This window comes from Eupeodes corollae, chromosome 2 (assembly GCF_945859685.1).
Source record: "Eupeodes corollae chromosome 2, idEupCoro1.1, whole genome shotgun sequence".
NCBI lineage: Eukaryota > Metazoa > Arthropoda > Insecta > Diptera > Syrphidae > Eupeodes > Eupeodes corollae.
In genome coordinates, this window is record NC_079148.1 from 46,247,428 (window position 1) to 46,266,778 (window position 19,351).

General features: G+C 33.7%; 3 protein-coding genes across 7 annotated transcripts in view; 2 read left to right on the forward strand and 1 right to left on the reverse strand.

The window, feature by feature from the left end:
- Nucleotides 1-10,079, forward strand: part of LOC129944167 (choline transporter-like 2) — a 61,192-nt gene extending 51,113 nt beyond the window's left edge. For 4 of the 5 annotated variants that reach the window (XM_056053401.1, XM_056053400.1, XM_056053399.1 and 1 more), the window contains 6 exons: nucleotides 1,565-1,920; nucleotides 7,788-7,953; nucleotides 8,030-8,255; nucleotides 8,325-8,667; nucleotides 8,729-9,386; nucleotides 9,727-10,079. In XM_056053401.1, the coding sequence (XP_055909376.1) occupies nucleotides 1,565-1,920; nucleotides 7,788-7,953; nucleotides 8,030-8,255; nucleotides 8,325-8,667; nucleotides 8,729-9,386; nucleotides 9,727-9,830 (1,853 nt within the window). In that variant the 3' untranslated portion in view covers nucleotides 9,831-10,079. Of the gene's footprint in view, nucleotides 1-1,564; nucleotides 1,921-2,179; nucleotides 2,299-7,787; nucleotides 7,954-8,029; nucleotides 8,256-8,324; nucleotides 8,668-8,728; nucleotides 9,387-9,726 lie in introns of all 5 variants that reach the window. The other variant, XM_056053402.1, reaches the window with a different exon arrangement.
- Nucleotides 10,080-15,513: 5,434 nt separating this feature from the next.
- LOC129946249 (protein lethal(2)k10201) lies at nucleotides 15,514-16,470 on the forward strand. Its single transcript, XM_056056375.1, has 2 exons — nucleotides 15,514-15,764; nucleotides 15,830-16,470. Exons 1-2 carry the CDS (start codon nucleotides 15,613-15,615, stop codon nucleotides 16,386-16,388), a joined length of 711 nt encoding a protein of 236 aa, XP_055912350.1. The 5' UTR covers nucleotides 15,514-15,612; the 3' UTR covers nucleotides 16,389-16,470.
- Nucleotides 16,471-17,010: 540 nt separating this feature from the next.
- On the reverse strand, nucleotides 17,011-19,104 carry LOC129946685 (mitochondrial DNA helicase). Its single transcript, XM_056056957.1, has 4 exons — nucleotides 18,729-19,104; nucleotides 18,233-18,661; nucleotides 17,193-18,175; nucleotides 17,011-17,135 (listed from the first exon to the last, which is right to left on the reverse strand). Exons 1-4 carry the CDS (start codon nucleotides 18,973-18,975, stop codon nucleotides 17,025-17,027), a joined length of 1,770 nt encoding a protein of 589 aa, XP_055912932.1. The 5' UTR covers nucleotides 18,976-19,104; the 3' UTR covers nucleotides 17,011-17,024.
- Nucleotides 19,105-19,351: the final 247 nt, after the last annotated feature.

A 19,351-nucleotide genomic window follows, 5' to 3' on the forward strand; every position in this document is an offset into this window, starting at 1 on the left:
TAAATTAAAGAAATCTTTAAATGCATTGTTTCTTTTTGGAAAAAATACTTGAATATAGGATTCATTTTATTGCATCAATCTTTTGCTAGAAATAAATCTGTAACATGTACTAAAACTAAAAACACAAATTTTACTGATGGATTTTACTGACAGCTATAACCGGCCCCTATCAGTATCAACAGTAATAGCATTTTTATAACAACAGTAGAGTTCAAATCAAAAGCTTAAAAATTAAAGTTACTTATAAACCACGTCAGAAAAATAAGGGCATTTCCGGTTAATTGTTCAGAAACCTTGTGACAGTTGTTTTTTTGAATAGACAAAATGAAAACCTTATAAATTTGAGCTTAAAAACATTGACTGTATCACACAATTTAAGTATTACAGCCCTATTATGGCTATCAACTATCAATTATTTGATAACTGATAACTTGTATCAATTTATTGATAATTTGGTATTATGAGTATCAAATGATGATTTTTTATCCATTGTGAATACTAATCAATATACGATTGCGAATAGGTTTTGTTTGGTGTTTGAGCTTTGTCATTTGTGTTAAGTTCTTGTGTTTTGGTCTATAAATAATATCGGCGGAATGATGTAAGTTGTTTTCATTAAATAAATGTCTCTTTTTTCTTAATATTTTGTTTATTTAGGAGTAGAATAGTTAGCAACAGAAAACAAATAGAAAGGCTTGTGGAAGTAATGGAGGAAAATCCTGAGGATTTGACAGCCGTAATACCTACCAAGTTTAATTTGCTTATTTTAATTCATGAAATTATAATTTGTCCAGTGGGTTTGAAGCATCTCGTAATAATGTTTTTTTAGCTTGCACGATAAACCTTCGTTCCTCAGTTTATGCCTTCAAACAACAATTCTGGTGAATGCATTTCGTTCTTCAATTTGTATATTCAATAAAAACTATAAAAAAAAACTTATAAATCGCATTTAAATTACAATTCTTTACTATTTACGAATATTTGATACATTTGTCAACGAAGATTTTGTAGCTGATAGAATATTTGATGAGTATCAATATGTTTGATAGCCGTAATACCGAGTTTATCAATAAATCTATTCACAATAGATCTTTTAATTCACTATTTATCAAAAATATTGATAATTGATCACTATAATACCGATTCATTAATTTTGTTGATAATTATCAACTTTTATCAAATATCGTGTTGATATTTGATAACCATAATAGGGCAGTTAGTATCAATAGTAATATTGTGAAATTGAACAGAATGTATCTAATTAAAAAAACGATCATTTGACAAATTTAAATTACTTTTATCGAAAAAACTTTGTATTTGTGGTTAGTTATTTCCTTAATTATTTTTACAATATTTATAATTAACTTTGTTTTATGACTAATTTTGTGTTTAAAAAACTAATGGAATTACAATTACTGTCGACTTATTTATACTTAAAAACTTAATAGGGTGTTGTCATAATACTATCGTAGATTAATTACTAATTTTTATAACTTAACTTTTTCTATCCAATCAAATTACATACTAAAATATTTGAAACAATAAAAAAAAACAACATAAATAGTTGGGAATAGATGCATATGGGATTTCGCAGCTGATACCTGCGAAAACATCCCACTTTATCTAAGAGATGCATCATTACAAAGTCTTAAAATGACACCGAAGTCGTCGAGCTTCGTAGCATTTCCCACGACAGAGAATTCAAAAAGAAATGGCGGTGATATTTTAGTTAAGAAATTCAATAATCTCGAACGAACAAATCATCAATTAAGAGAGCCTGTCGAAGAAATTGTCGATTGCGGAACACGCTACCAGCTTGGAGAAGTAATAAAACAAAAAGTACAAAAGTCTAATTCCTATGTGACACGTCTAACTGGGAATTTAATTCAACATTTCTACAAAGGAGAAAATGCTCAACAGGTAATTGTTTTATTTAAAAGCTAAATATTTTATCTAGATACCCTTAATCTTAACAAGTCTAAGTTGAAAAACATATATCTGTGTGGTGTTTCATAAAAATTTGATGTCTTCATTAATTTATTCATACGGTGTGTCCCTTGTCCTTTGCTAAACAGCTTAATCCTAATTATTGTTTAACAATCTAAGATCTGAAGTGCATTGTGCATAATAATTTTGATTACCTCTGTTATCATGAAATATTGTTTTTGAAATTCATTAGTGTCGAAACGATGTGTACCATCGGATGTAGAAGGTATAAATCGATTGGTTCAAGACATAAAACTTTCACCAGAATTAACGAAACTCACAGAAAGAATGCTGAATGCTGATCTTAATGGGGTAAGAATAAAATTTAAGAAATGGTTGAGCCTATAGAATGGGGTTAACATAGGTACCTAAGAATCTACACAATACACAACAACACGACTACTTACCTGATAAATGAACGTATAAAGAAAAGAAAAATACATTTTTATAGTGACAGAAATTGAATGTCCTTAAATGCAATATGGAAATGAGGATAGAATTTAGTAAAACTTCTTACAAAAAGAAATCAATGACGCTGCGTTGCAAAGCTGATTTTTAAAATAATCTCATAATACGTTTTGATGGATTTTTTTTTATAATAAACGGACACTCAAGTGGTTATTAATATCCTTAACATGTTTAAAGTTTAAACACAGTGCGAGCTTTAGGAAAATAGGGAAGGATTAAAGAGAAGATAGCGATGCACATTGACCTTAAAGTTTTGAATATCAAAATTATGGGAAAGAACAGAGCTGGGTAAAGCATTCCACATTCTCGATGTGCGGTTAAAAAAGAATCTTTATACTTGAAATTGAGCTCAAAGTATTACGGCTGAATTGTTCGAGGTGGGGAATGCAATTGGCTAATTCGACAGAATACTGTTTATAATAATATCGGCAGAACAACGAAAGGCATGAAACATTGCGACGATGTTCAAGTGGCGCAATTGTTTCGGTTATAGTTCTATTGATTATCATTTTCAAAGCTCTTTTTTGAATCCTGTACAAAATAATTAAACTTGTTTTAGGGGCAACTGCCCAAATATGCGAGTTATATTCAAGTTTTGGACGAATTAAAGCTTTGTAAATTACAGCCAGATCAGAAGGGGTGAAAATTTTCTTGCACAATGTGTAGTACCTGGATTTATCCCCTTTAGTTCAAACTTATTCCATTCTGACTAATTTTTGGGTCAGGGTCAGGGGTATAGTGAAATACTTATGTTAATTGAAATATCTCATTAAAATCAATTGAACTAAAAAATCGAAAAAAATCAGCTCTCCGTAAATATTTGTACTTTTTTTATGCACTTAGTTCTGAAATATTTCATAGTTTATAAATAGTTAAGTTTGCTTGATTGTGTACGAGACTTAAAATAAAATCTCTAATTACTAATTAAATAGAGCAATGCAATGAGCGCGTCCAAAAAATATATAAACGTCAGAGTCAGTTCATTAGAATTCATCGGCATAACAGAGTAATAGATTATTAAGTAGGCAATTTTAGAAAACGCATATTCAACTTAATCACTACATTAAAAACAAAAATAGTTAGACTGAAGTAAATACATTAATAATGATTAATTCAAAACCAATCCATTTATTGAAATCACATGTTTAAGTATCGTCTACGTGACTTAGTGTATCGATCTATTAATGGAATTATCGATTATGTATGGAAGACTTTTTATTTTTACATTTAAAGATTTGTTTGTGGGTCATGTATATTTTTCCAAGGTCAGGTGCCGATCTAAAGAAGTGGCACTTGCCTTAAATGTCAGTCAATCTTTAAATTTTGGATTTTTTGACACATTAATCCCCTTTTTTACCAACATCATTTTACGTTAGGAGTAGTGGCAACTGTCACTTTTAAACGAACATTGGGCAGGTTCCCATTGGCTGCGTTCTAATCTCAGACAGATAGGGTATCCGGATACCTTTTTGTTAGTGTCTAAGGTGTAAAATAACAGCTGATCAAAAACAGCTGAGATGTCAAAAAAGGAATTCAAAGATATCCAAGAATTTCTGTGGTACGTATGTAGGCATTCGACCAAACAGCTGAAACTTAAAAATTGATTTCAGCTTTTTGTATTTGTTGGTAAACAAAAAGATACAAAATATTAGTTGAAGTTGTATTTGCGGATTTTTTGTACATATTAGAAGATTAAGAAGTTATTTGCCTCCGATCTATTTTTTTAAACTTCAAAATTGACTTATTTTGTTCTCGTTTTGTAGATAAGCAATTTGCTAGGTTGTTTTTATTATTTGACAGCTATCGCAATACAACTATCCAACTCGTTCAACAAGGTATCTAAAAATCCATCTATCAATCCTATGCAACACGAGATTGAACGGACCCATCATAAGAAACTTGGTTTGAAATCAACTGCATTCTTTCAACGCAAAGTTAGACGAAGGTGGCTCGTTTTCAGATGTCCTTAATTTCAAACTTGAAACTTCATTTGACTACCATCTGCAGTTTATCGTGCAGAAAGTAAAAAACAACATTAGTATATGTACAAACAAAATCGCTGAAACAAGTTACAAACCTGTAATAAGTTGTTGTTTGTATTGTAACCAAAAATCGTTTTCCATTCGTTTCTATTACTAATAATCCTTTTGCAATGAACTTTAAATAGAATTGTGCAAGAGTGAAATAAAACACAAAGTTATGAAGTGCAGCTTTCAATAAAATGTAAAAACATGATTAGCTGATATTTTGACATACAAGTAAACTTGACTTGATAATAAAGCTAAAGATGGAAGATCTTCTAATATTTTCAGATTTTTCACCAAAAAATTCAGGCGACATAAGGACTTGCAGTTAAGGCAAGTTTCTAGTCTTTGATTGACCACCTGCCAAAAAAATGCCTTCCAATCAAAGCAACTTTATTGGAAAGTTAACTGGAAAGTTTGTCAAGAAAAATCTTCCTTACTATCAAGTCCAAGTTTACTTATGTCAAAATGACAGTTAATGTGTTATTTAATGTGTTCTGTAAAAATGTTCCTTGTCAAATTGGAAAAGGAATAAGTAAAATTTATTTAAAATACAAAATACAAGTCCAGATCGACTTGTAGTTTGCCTGCGAAGTTTTTGTAGACAGTTGTGTTGATAGTAGTTTTTGCACGATCAATTGAAAGTAAAGGTTAATAAAATAACGTTCCGAGTTTGATGTTTATGACACTTGACTAAATAACTAGTTGCCTTGGGTAAAATTTTCTTTCATAGAATGCAGTTGACTGGAAATGAAGTCTTTTATGTTGTGTGAACCTATCCATTTTACTCAATTTTCCATCAACCATGTAAACAACAAATATTATTTGTCAAAAGTGAAAGAAAAAAAATGGCATTCAATCGTCGGAAAATTTTCTATTACAAAATTGGTTGACTTCTTGCAATCGTCGTCTAAACACCCAATTTTTTCTATTTGAAAATATTGTTGACAATAGTTGTCCACGTTATATTGGATACACACAGAAAAAAAATTAAATGGGCATGCAAGAAAATTTGACAATAGAGGAACAGTCGGAATTTAAAACACAAAAAATTATTATTAATTTAAGCGTTTGAATTGGAGTCCAACTAGCCATTGCCTTAAAATCATTGTTCTGTTTTTCTACCGAATTAGAAAAAAAAAAAGAAATTGAAACAGCACTAGAAAAACAAAAGGAATTTTGTTGTATACATTCTACTTCGCCGGCAGATATAATATAGATGTCTGACAATAGAAGAACGTTTTGAGAAAGAAACTTGATTTTCAATGCAAAACTCATATCTGAAAATAAGGAAAAAGACGAATTTTGGCATCCCTTTCCTTTTTTCTAAAAATTATCCATTCTCTTTCGTGAATTCTTTCCAAACAACATGGGCGGAAAGTTTTTTATCAGGAAAAAAGAACAAAAGCTTACAAGATTGTGAAAGAATTTGAAAATTACGAAAATCGAAAGAAATAAAAAGTCACCGTTTAGTAATATAACCAAAAAGAAGTTTTATAGAAAAAAAAATAGATTGGAATACACTGGAAGCATGAACAATTTTTTTTTTTTTATATATTTAACATTTTTTTTAATGTTGTTACCACTTCCATAATAAATTTTTATGTTCTCTGTCATCTGCCGAGAAAATTGTATTCCAATATGTATACTAAATTGTTTGTTTTCTAATGTTTTCCAACCGTGTAAATAGATAATTATAAATTGGAAATTAATACAAAATTGTCAGCCGATATTCTACCGAAAAATTGTCTTTTATTTGAATAAAATCCATTAACCGTGTAAACGGACAATTTACTTGATAGATTGTCACGAAATTTAATGCTATTGTAAGACTTTTGAAAGTTCGGCAAATATTGTAAGATCTTTCAATCGTGTATACTTAGCTTTAGTTTCAGTTTCAGTTATGTCCTTTGAACCTGTCCATTGCTATGAGGTTTGAATCTATTATGGCTGAATCCAAAACTCACTTAGCGTTAGCTTCATTTTCACTTGAGCTGTCAGACAAAGCAAATGTTCAGATAATGGCTGAAACACAAACACGCTTCAGCTTCGACTTCGCCTGACGTTTATGAGTTCAGCCAAAGGAATTCAATGCATGCTATCACAATGGAGCTTCGACCTCACGTTTCGTTTGACAATCGTAAGGAAAAGAACGTAATGTGACTCCAAACGGAAGCTCTAGTTCAATTATCTGAACATTTGCTTTGTCTGACAACTCATCAGCTGTAAAAAAATGTCAACAAACAAAATATTTGCTCTTTGGAGGGATGAAATAATAGAAATGTCATTCAAAGCAACCTCGAAGCAGGCCCACCGTAACGCAGACGAAGCCGAAGCTGAAGCGTGTTTGTGATTTAGCCATGAACTAGAGCTTCCGTTTGGAGTCACATTACGTTACATTACGTTCTTTTCCTTACGATTGTCAAACGAACCTTAAGGTCGAAGCTCCATTGTGATAGCATGCATTGAATTCCTATAGCTAAACTCGTAAACGTAAGGTGAAACCGAAGCTGAAGCTTGTTTGTGATTCAGCCATTATTACCTTAAAACAGTACAGAAGAAATATATCTTTTATATCAAGGTTAGCCTGTTCAAACAGAAACAATTTTCATACCATGTGCTGTTGTACATACAAGTACATTATGTATATAATATATGTATTTGATGTTTAAAACATTAAGTTGCTAAATGACTTGAGCTATTAGAGCAATTAACTTTCAATTCTTTCGTACATTTTATAATATTTAACTAAACCGATATGTTAACATTAATAATGCCTTACATACTTAATGGTAAATTACATATGCGATTCCACCGCAAGAAGAAATCAGCAATACATTAAAAAAAAACACACACACATTTATAATTAGTCCAATCAGTTGGCTTTAACTCTTTAAACATTGTTCCTATTATTTATTTATAATATCTTAAGTGTTAAAAATATTATTATTTCTTCCACAACCACCCCCTCTGTCACAGAATCAGTTCAACGCAATAAAATTGAAAATTGTATTCATACACATTTTTGAACGTTTTTAAAATTTTTGGAATACTTTTTGTCCTCCCATTAAAAACTGTTTTTGAAAGTGTCACTTACACTGATAAAAACAATAAAATGTATCACAAAAACACGCTCTTTTAAAAATGTTAAACGCCAACTGATTCTTTTTTAAGATTTTAGCCTAGGATGCGTTTCAAAAAAAAAGCCATAAGTCATACAGGAAATTTTTCAAACTTATGATTTTGTAAAAATCTATGTACCAGTCTTTATTATAGTATTAAAAATGAAATCTTAACGTTTTTTTTAAGGTTGGCGAGAAAGTTGTTGAAGATATTATAAGCTCATGGCCTACAATTTTCTTGGTTCTGGTTGTAACAATGGCAGCATCACTCATATTCATTGCTCTAATGAGATGGGTTGCGACACCGTTAGTTTGGCTGTCTATATTGGGAGTACTAGTCGGACTCGGATTTGGTAAGGATGTTGAAAAATAAATTCTTTGTTTTTTTTTCAAGAAATTATATATAAACCCAAACTTCTATTTTTATAGGTGTATATTTTAGTATTGGCCAATACAAATACTGGAAGAATACCACGGCAGTTCCAAATCATTCTCTTAACCTATCGTCAACTGTTAAAAATATTTTCCAGGACGCAAAACTCTGGCTCTATGCATCAATAATTCTTGGCATAGTATTCGTTGTGATATTTCTTTTAGTCATTGTTCTAAGAAGTAGAATTCGAATAGCAGTAGCTTTGGTCAAGGAAGGCAGCAAGTAAGTATACCTTGCAGAATAAAGTAAATAATTATTAAATGTCGTAACTCTTGTCTATTTTATCAACAGGGCAGTTTCATGTGTAGTTGCAACTGTTTTCTTCCCTATTTTTCCATGGTTTTTGTTCATGTGCACAATATCAATATCGGTTGTGATTGGTCTATTCTTGGCTTCAGTTGGAGATCCATCGTTCATAGTAACACGATCAGCTGAATCGACTGAGGACTGTAGATGTGAAGGCATTGCAACAAATTACACTCGAGGAGCTGCTTGTGATCCGGTGATTTTTCAAAACCACTGCTTCCTTAAACCAAGTAGTTTTGCATTGTTCTCAGGGCAAAATAATCCATGCATTGAAACTGGGTGCTTTTTTGAAGGCATTGGAAATCCAAAGATTGTTTCGTATTTTCAAGTAAGTGTAATCAACACCTATAAAACGAATTTATGTTCATTATTCCTTTTTTTGTTTATAGATTTACAATTTTATTGGATTTTTGTGGTTATCATTCTTCATATCGGCATTAGGTGAGATGGTATTGGCAGCTACCTTTGCAACTTGGTATTGGACATTCCACAAATCTGATGTTCCATATTTTGTTCTGAGTCAAGCATTCGGTAGAACAGTGCGCTATCATCTTGGAACTGTGGCACTCGGAGCATTTATATTAACCATCTGTCGATTTATTCGTGTTGTTCTAGAATACATCGATCAGAAATTAAAGAAATTCGACAATAGTGTGACAAGAGGTATCCTTTGTTGCATGAAATGCTTCTTTTGGTGTTTGGAGAACTTTTTACGTTTCATTAATAAGAACGCATACATAATGTGTGCAATCCATGGAAAAAATTTCTGCGCAAGTGCTAAGGACTCTTTTAATCTGCTAATGAGAAATTTTCTACGTGTGATAGCTGTGGACAAAGTGACTGATTTCTTGTTCTTCCTCTCGAAATTGCTTCTAACTGGTGCTGCTGGCGTCGGCACGTATTATTACTTCGAAAATACACCAACTGAACCTGCTTTAAATTATATTGCCGTTCCAATTACTATAGTTGTAATTGCAACTTTTTTGATTACAAGTGTATTTTTCGGAGTATACTCGATGGCAGTTGATACGTTGTTTTTATGTTTCTGTAAGTCGAACTTAATTTATGTGTTTTTACTTTTGGTATGGCTTATTTTTGGGCTTCTAACGCCTTATTTTGAGTAAACTTAACCTGCCTTATGGCATGTTCAGGAAAATAAGATCTTAACTATCCGAATTTTGGAAACATACTAAAATCCTGCGAGAAAAATTGTCCAGCTTTTGATATCACGCTGAAATTAAGTATTGTTTTTGCTTGCTCACTTTTTAGCCGGTATTAATGTGTACAATCTTATTTGCCTGAATATGTTGTAATTAATTATAGTTATTAATATTATTTGCCGTAGTTAGAGAAACAAATTAAATTAATTGTTTTTATTTATTAATAGTGGAAGACTGTGAACGTAATGATGGTTCTGAAGAAAAACCATATTTTATGTCGAAGCAGCTGATGAAAATTTTACGCAAACGAAACAAAATGCCAACGCCATAAATAAATAATATTTAATTTATTTTTGTTTATAAAGATAAAGAGTGAAATGAAATGAAATGGTTCTCATGTATGTTATGTACCTATGGTTTGATAATGATGCGCAAAGTTTGCTCAAATTGTTGTGAGCGGAATAGATTACCAAAAAAGAAACAAAATATATTTTGTATTAATATAATTATAATAATGTTACAATAAAAAAACAATTTTTAATATTTATAAATAAAGTGAAGATTTATCTATCTATACAAATTTTGTTTTTTAATTTAGAAATCAGATTATACGTAAAATAGTTTGCCTCACATTAGAGGCAAACATTTGTATGTGTTTTAAAATCCAATAAGTCTACATAAGGGAACTAACAGTGTTCGTACACTTGGGCGTATACGCAATGTTTTTTATGAACATTTCGGCAAATTGTCGTTACATTTATTATTTTTGACGCGTTTATTAGCTTAACTTAAAAATTAAAAAATGAAAATGATGTAAGTAATTTTAATAAAAAACTTTAATCTGTACATTTTTAAGTGCCTCTATTTAGACCTTTACAATTATTTATTGATTATCAGATCAGATCAACTTAAGAGAACATATTGGTTTCGTAAAAGTTATATTGAACCTTTCGATGTCAAAAAATGTTTTAGACAAGGTGATGAGCTGTCATGTGAGTTTTTTAACATCGCGCTTGAAAGGATAGTGCAGACCTCACACGTTAACACTAGAGGCACTATCTTTCAAAAGTCTGTTCAATTACTAGCTTACGCTGATGACATTGACATAATCGGAAGAACTCAGCGTGATGTCAATGGGGCTTTTGTGAGTATTGAGGCAGAGGCGGCAAAAATGGGTTTAACGGTTAATGAGGGCAAAACAAAGTACATGCTGTCGTCAAGAAAGGACATACAACACCGACGCACGTCTTGGTCAAAACTTCACCATTGACAAACGTAACTTTGAGGTAATCAAGGACTTCGTCTACCTAGACTCCGCTGTAAACGCAGAAAACAACAATAGCGCTGAGATCAAACGCAGAATAACTCTTGCTAACCGCTGTTTCTTTGGACTAAGAAAGCTATTGAGTGGTAAAGTCCTCTTTCAAGGGACCAAAGTGTCGCTATATAAGACCCTTATCATCCCCGTCCTGCTGTACGGTGCAGAAGCATGGACTATGACAAAAGCGGATGAAAGCATCTTGGGTTGCTTCGAGAGAAAAGTTCTTCGTGTGATCTACCTTCCCGTATGCATCGAAGGGGAGTGGAGGAGAAGATGGAACGACGAACTGTACGGGCTGTACAGCGACGTAGACTTAGCCAGAAGGGTGAAAGTCCAACGACTAAGATGGCTGGGTCACGTAGAGCGCATGGAAACCAATGCTCCGGCCCTTAAAGTCTTCGAATCCACACCTACAGGACAGCGCAGTACAGGAAGACCACGGGTCAGGTGGCACTCACAAGTGGAAGGTGATCTCACCCAACTTGGAGCGCGAAACTGGAGACATCCAGCTAGGGACCGAGCTAGATGGAAAAGTTTGTTGGGTGAGGGCCTAGTTCACACAGGACTGTAGCGCCACCTTAAGTAAGTAAGTAAAAGTTATATTGACTATTACCGGAGCACGTTAAGTTGATAGTTCTTTTTTTTTATTGAATCCCTGCTTTTATGTTCATAATATTCTTATTCTATCGGAGAATAGTAGTGGTTCATACTCTAATTTTACAACTACAACATGTATCAATTTGATTTTGAAAGTTGAACTTTTTGATCTATATGTATATGTTGTTTTAAGTTTGTTTTAACTTTTTAGAATTGTCCAAGATAAATTTTTAATAAAATAGTTGTAGTAAATGTCATGTCGAGAATGGATTATTTCCATGCTCATTGGTAGGAAGATTCGAGCCACTCTAAGCAATACAATCGCAACAAAACACGTGAGTATGGGAACACCCCAGGGTGGTATCTTATCGCCTCTTCTATGGCTTCTGGTCATGGATACAACTCTCATTAAATTAGAGAGATATACACCTTTGTCATTAGTGAAATCACGGAGTCAGCTTTGAAGAAAGTTAGCAGTTGGCCACGAGTTGTGGACTAGGAGTTACCCAAAGTAAAACTGAACTGTTGCTCTTTACCACCAAAACTAAAGTAGCCCCCTTCACGCTACCTCGACTCAACGGTCAAATCCTATCATTGTCTTCCAGTGCAAAATATTTGGGACTCGACCCTAAACTGGAAACTAAATATTGAAGTACGGGTTAAGAAGGCCTGTGTTGCCTTCTACGCCTGCAGCAAAACTTTCGGCAAAAAGTGGCGACTTCAGTCGAAGATGATTTTATTGACGTACACAGACGTAATACGTCCAATCTTTACATATGGTTCGATTGTGTGGTGGCCTGCTCTTAGCAAAGACTATAATATTGATAAGCTAAAGAAGGTTCAGAGAACAGCTTGCGTTGGCACCACAGGGGCCATGCGTACTTGCCCACGGACGCCTTAAACGTTAAATCTTCTAAATCTAATTGATTCCCTCTCGGTAGACACTGACTATTGCACTCCAACTTTGAGCCTTAGTAAGGGTTTTAAGGTTATTTTCCCATCCAGAGAAGATTGGGAGGATGACATCGTGTCGATAGGTTTCGACACACCCATCTTTACTGACGGCTCAAAGATGGAGTGCGGAGTTAATTCTGCGATCTTTTCTGAGTCCTTAAATGTAGCTTAATCCTTTAGGCTTCCTGACTTTGCTAGCGTTTTTCAAGCTGAACTGCAGGCAATAAGGGAGGCATGTAAGATACTTAAAAAAAGCCCAAACCAAAACCGAAATGAGGCTATCTTTACAGACAGTCTAGCCATTAACTCGGCCACATCCTCATCTAAATTGGTCCGGCAATGTCGCGTAGTACCCGTGGCATGATGGTTAGTGCGTTGGACTGTCATGCAAGGGGTCTAGGGTTCAATCCCTGCCTGTGCCACCTTAATTTAAAAAAAAATTAATTTTCGCGGGTACTGCCTCTTGCGAGGAATTGACAAATTCTCCAAGAGTAATTCTTGTCATAAAAAAGTGCTTTCTCAAACTAGCCGTTCGGATTCGGCCTTAAATTGTAGGTCACTTCCATTCCTGACAACAGTACTCGCACACAGGAATGGTTGAGAGTTGTAAGTCACTAGGCCCTGGTTCACAACGGACTAAGCTTTAGTGTACACGATTGCCAGATCATTGTCAGATCTGCAAACGTCTGACAATGTGTGACAATGAGATGACAATGAGCTGAAAATTTTAATTTGTGTGTACACGGTTTGCATATATCTACAAACATCTGCAAATCTGTTGCCAAATATTTGTCTGACAATCTCGACAAACTAATTTGGCCAAATAGCTAGCAATAGATTTGCAAACATTTGTAGATTTTCTGCCAACCGTGTACACACCAAATCAAATTTTTGATCTGCAAATTTATTTTCAGCTCATTGTCACTAGGGATGCAAACGATACATCGATGTTTTGAAAACATCGGTTTTCAGGCGACGGTGACCGTGTAAATGCCTCAACCGTAATAGGCTGTACATGTTCAGCACTCTCATTTTCAATATAAGCATCCATATCTGAAAATAAATGTTAACGTTTTTATACATTTTCTTTGAAATGAAAAAAAAAACAACTTAAAATTTACCTTGTAGTTTTCTCCAAATTTGTCTGCTAATGAATAAATTTGCAAATGTTCCTCAAACGGCATCTGCAAATTTATTCATTGTCAGACGTTTGCAGAAACGTCAGAAAATGAAAAAAATTTGGTGATCTCCCAATGAATTTTGTGTACACACTATTGCCACATCTGCAAATTCATTTGTCTTCAAAATGATTGATGAACAAATTTTTCTGCAAATCAATTTGGTGTGTACAGTACACGGTTGTCAGCTTGCGTGTACACGATTGCCAAAAATCTACAAATTAAATGGCAGATATTTGTCTGCAAATAAGGAGCCAAACCATTTGTCTGCAAATTAATTTGGTGTGTACACGATTGTCAGCCATTCGAGACAAATTTTTCAGTGGCAGATCTATCAATATTTACAGATCTGGCAATCGTGTACACTAAGCTTAACAAGTTGGCTGCACCTGTCCATTGTCATTAATAAATGTTAAGATTATTATGTCGTATATGATGTCATCATAACTTTCGAAAACTCATTGCTGAAGTGTCAAATAGTTACGATTTGTAACAATCTACAACTTAGCTCGGGAGATTAGTTAAAAGTGTTAGACTATTTAAGTGAATGATTTGTTTTGGCTTCGAAGCAAACTATGATCCAATTTAAAGCTAACTCCTTACCTAAATCAAACCACAAACGTTTATTATACAGTAAACCAATGTTTTGAAATATTTCATCTATTTATCAATCTTTCGCTATTCATTTAGTGACATAAAGTTGTAAAACAACTTTTTTAATTTTTCATATTGAAACTTTGACAGATAAACAATTTCTAGCAATAATCGTTCGTAACTGACAAAATTTAGAAATCAGGGGAAAAAAGCCTTTTCCTTTCATTGCGCAGGTTCAGTCGACATAAGGGACTTGGGAGTAAGGCAAGTTTCTAGTATTTGATTGGGCAGGTTCAGGCAACATAAGGGACTTGGAAGTAAGACAAGTTTCTAGTATCCGATTGGCCAGCTGCCAAAAAATGCCTTCCAATTAAGGGAACTTTATCGGAAAGTGGTCTGGAAAGTTAGTCACAAAAAATATCCCTTAATATCAAGTCAACTTATTTCAAAATGACAACTGATCATGTTTTTTCATTCAAGTGAAAACTGAGCTTTACTACTCTATAATTTATTTATTTTCAGCACAATTCGATTTAAAGGTTACTGTAAAAGGGTTCCTTGTCAATTTATAAAAGAAATAAGTAATATTTATTTATAACACAAAAGACAAATCGTAAACGACTTGTAGCTTGTCTGAGGAGTGTTTTTTTTAGACAATAATGTGTTTGGTAGTTCTTGTACTATGAACTTAAAGTCAAAATTTGTGAAATAAAGTTCTGAATTTTGAAATTCATGACACTTGGAAAACTAACTAGTTGCCTTGCTCAAAATTTAAGTTCAAGGAATGAATTTGACTGCAAATGAAGTCCCTTTTGTTACCTAAACCTGCCCATTGCCAGCTGCCAAAAAATTGCATTCCAATTAAAGCAACTTTATTGGTAACTTGACTGGAAAGTTAGTCAAGAAAAAATTCCATAACTGTCAAGTCATCTTATTTCGGAATTTAAATTGATCATGTTTTTTTTTCAATTAACTGAAAGCTCTATTTCTCTATGATTTATTTATTTTCCGCACAATTCCATTTAGTATTTTGTGTTAAGGGGTTCCTCGTCAAATTAGAAAAGAAATAAGCTATATTTCCTTACAATACGAAATGCAAATCGAGATGAACTTATAGTTTGCCTAAGGACTGTGTTGTAGATAATAATGTTTTCTGTATTTTTTGTACGATGAACTGAAGGTAGAACACTTGAAAAAATAACTAGTTGCCTTGGTCAAAATGTACGTTCAAGGAATGCAGTTGACTCCAAATAATTCCCTTGTGCTTTCTGAACCTGCCTTTTGTCAAAGCTTATTTAACTGCGCCCCTGGTATAAATATTTAAAATTTTGACAGATTATAATAAAACGTCAAATCTTGATAATCATCGAAATAAATAAGCAAACAAAACAAAATAATCTTTAAACTGTTTATTTTAAAAGACTTATAATTTAATAAAAATATTTTAATTATCTCATAGATACTGCAAAATGAAAACAGAAGATTTAATCAATCATTTAGCCCTAATAGACGGTGGATTCAAAGGACCTTCCGACCCTTTCTTTGAAAGCAAAGTTTATTTTCCAAAATATATGAAAAAAGGAGTCTTAACAGTCGAAGATGAGGACAACTATGACACAAAGTAACGGACTGAAATTCTCTGCACGCGTGCAAAATAATTCACACATAATATTCTCCTTTTTCCAGAAACCAACAGGAAATTTATTGCAATGTAGCCGGTTGTGGAAATTCTTTTCAATCTGTCGCTGCCTATCAGAGTCACTACAACAGCCTACACAGGTACATTTGCAGTCAATGTAAGAAAAACCTTCCAACACCCCATTTATTGGATTTGCATCTTTCCGAAAACCATGATTCATATTTTTCTGTCCTATCGAAATCCAAAGCAATGTATCAATGTTTCATTGAAGAGTGCGTGCATAAGAGCTTCACAGCTGAAGAAAGAAAAGATCATTGCATCAGTGCGCATAAGTTTCCTCAGAATTTCCGATTTGAGAATCTTTGTATGATTGGTGGTAGTCATATGACGGCTAAAAAAAATATTACCATTGTCGATGAGCCGATGAATGGGATAAAGAGTCAGTCCTCTAAAAACCCAAAGAACTTTTCATTTGGTCATCCAAGTGGGAAAACTTTCAATAAGAAAAGTTATAGCAAGCTTTTGAGTAAAAAGGAAAGTGAATATCGGAATACTTTAGAAGATTCCAATACTGTCAACGATCTGTTAAACAGTTTACCCGAATAAAACACTATTAAGCTGTTATATTATTTTTGTATCTTCTCCTATATTTATTAAATAAATATAAATTTTATGAATTATAAACCTATATGTACTTTTTATTTCGAGCTTGTTTTCTACTTTAAAGTATGTGTTTTGATGTTACGAGAATGCAGTAAAAGATTGCTTTATAATATGGATGCAAATATGATTGCATTTCATCTAAAACCTAATTGGAACTATGTCTTTGGAGCACGCCAGCCTGTAAGAATTTCTAGGGTTGACGGGAGTTCTGTTTTTACCAGACGGCAGCTATCGTGAAGCCTGACGACCTTAATAAAATAGTGCACTAGCACTTCATTCATTATCATCATCCTCAAGTTAGACGTTTACTCTAGAGTTTTAGCTTCTATGGATAGTTCAATTGATATTCAAGTAAGGAGTTTCCATTTCAATTCAATAATTCCCATTTCCATTTAAACAACAGTGAACAAATCTAGAATATCCCATCTACGATATAAGACAAATGGATGCGATTCTTCTTAAACTCTTGTATTCGGGAAGAAAGGAGTCATTGCTTGTATGTATATTTGACGTTAATCAAAGTTTTTTTTGAATTCTTAAAAAAGCTTTAGAACACAATCACGTCATTTTTTAATTTCTTTAAGATTTTATTTCTTCTTTTTTCTTTTTTTTCTTAACATAACTTAATCCATCTTTGTCGAATTCTAAAGGCATAATTCCCAGGTCTCCAGTGTATCTATTTTTGGCAACCTACGCAAAAAATTATCATTAATAATATGTTGATATTTAAATAAGGACATAACATACTTGCAAAAACTTCTTCCCTCCAACTGATGTAAGCCTTCTGTCTTGAATGATCAAAACATTATCGGCCTCTTGTGTAGCTTTAGCACTGCCAAATATTGAACTAGTGGTCAACTCGTCTGAATCACGTTCTTTTCGTGGATGCATTACTAAAGTGACATGCACATTCTTACGCGTTGCATACGACCTAAAAGCACTGATAACTGCGTCCTGTTCGTAGAATTTATCGACCTTATTGAATCCCGACATTCCCATCATAAATTGAATATTATCAATGATAACATGTTTGATGTCATACACATACTGAGCGTGTTCTATGGCGTCCATGACAACTTTAATGCTCTGCTGGCCGTGAAAGGTCATAAAATACATGGGATACTTCTCAAATTCGCTTGTCCAATATTCAAACTCGTTGAGTTTGTCATCGAGGGGATAGCCGACATACTGCCGCAGTAATGTCAACGCCAGTCGTGTATTTCGAATTTCAAATGAACCCCATAACGTGGATACGCCTTGGAGTGCCAGGTCTAGGGAGTACTCGGACATAAATGTCGTCTTCCCCGAACCGGTGGGTCCAGTCAAGATGGTAAGTTCACCCTTTCGATGACCTTTAAGCAGCTTATTTAGAACAGGAAACCGCTTCCATTTGACTCCGTTTACTTTTTCGATGTTTTGCAACTCACTAAGAATGTCCATCTTCAGTTCGCTGAAGGTAGTGATCGACTTGTGACGAATGGGAGTAGCTCTTTGTATTATGTGTCGCAGGTTCAAGTGTTTCTTCATAGCCTTAAAAGGTGTAGGTTGAACATCGGTGGGACGAATGAAAAGGCACCGTCTTTCTTCTAACTTAATAGAAAAGTTGTGAGCCACATCCCAACCGGCCGAATCGAAGTCAAACCAAAATATTAGTTCTTTATACGTCTCCAAGGCAGGGAGACACTCTTGTGGCAGTGCTTTGAGCGAGTACGGCAAGCAAATTATACTATCTTAAGAAAGAAGATTAATATTGAAAGAAACTCAACAAAAACTCAAACACCACTCACATCCTTCAACCTTCTGTCCACAAAGTGAGAGGTAATCCATAATATTTGAAACCAAAACTGCTTTGGATGCATCCGTTGGGCCATGACATAGGATACCCGAACAATTATCTTTGGGTAAAGTTTCCTCTGCTAGAGTGGCCAGGTTTAGAATTTTATCACCAACGTGTTGGCCAGTTGCATCCTTCAATGGAAAGTACAGATTTTCAGTATCACTGTCATATTTCACACCAAATTTTCGCAACTGAGTACTAATTGATGGTATTTTCAGGCTATCACAGATTTCCTTGGGCACTTCTTCAACCGTATTTATCGAGGGAATGTACACATCTTTCTTCAAATTGACCTCATTGATTTGAACATTTTCCTCGTAGCTTTTTTTAACATCCTTAAAGGGAAATTTAACTTGGCATGATGGGCACATGAAGAGACCTTAAAAAATTGGTCAAATAAAGGAAACTGTAAAGGACTTCCTCTTCTAGACTTACTCTTTACAAACCTGTCGTTTTATTTAAAAACGCCGTCGATCTGGTAGGATTATTGCATAATCTGCATTCTATTTGTAAACATGTAAATCCATCCCTTACCGGCACCTCTAGCTTTTTGAGCAATTTTTTAAATTCACTCAACGCTTTTTGGTCCACTAAGCTGTTGGGTTCAGCTAATATTTCGGACTTAAAGGTACTGTTTCTTTGGAAGCACTTTAGAAAGCTGCTTTTGTACAGAATTCTCGATTTGGTAAACATAACAAGCTTTGTAATTTATTAAGTTTTATAAAAAATATATTACTTCCATTGTGAAATAGAATAAAATATTCTACCGGCCAAGGTACGGATTACAGAAGGACCAGCACATGGAAAATGAAAATATAAAATATACGAATTGGGCGAGTTCCAATCTTGAGATTCTCTTGATCTCCATGAATTTTCGGCTGTCAAAAATAATGACAACAGGAGAATCTAGCCGCGTTCGGTTACTGTGACTGGACATTTCCAGAAATCGCAAAAGAGTGTTCGTCTATCGTTTTCATATTTATGTTATCAGGATACTTAATTGTACAAAACAAAATATTAAAGACTTACATAAATGAAGATTATAATACCTATTTGTTGGGTCTTAAAG

Coding starts and splice junctions, on each gene's coding strand:
- LOC129946249 (XM_056056375.1), top strand. CDS start 15,613: ATGAAAACAGAAGATTTAATCAATCATTTAGCCCTAATAGACGGTGGA. Junction 15,765..15,829: donor GAGGACAACTATGACACAAA/GTAACGGACTGA, acceptor TCCTTTTTCCAG/AAACCAACAGGAAATTTATT.
- LOC129946685 (XM_056056957.1), bottom strand. CDS start 18,975: ATGTTTACCAAATCGAGAATTCTGTACAAAAGCAGCTTTCTAAAGTGC. Junction 18,662..18,728: donor GTTTTTAAATAAAACGACAG/GTTTGTAAAGAG, acceptor CAATTTTTTAAG/GTCTCTTCATGTGCCCATCA. Junction 18,176..18,232: donor TGGACAGAAGGTTGAAGGAT/GTGAGTGGTGTT, acceptor TTCTTTCTTAAG/ATAGTATAATTTGCTTGCCG.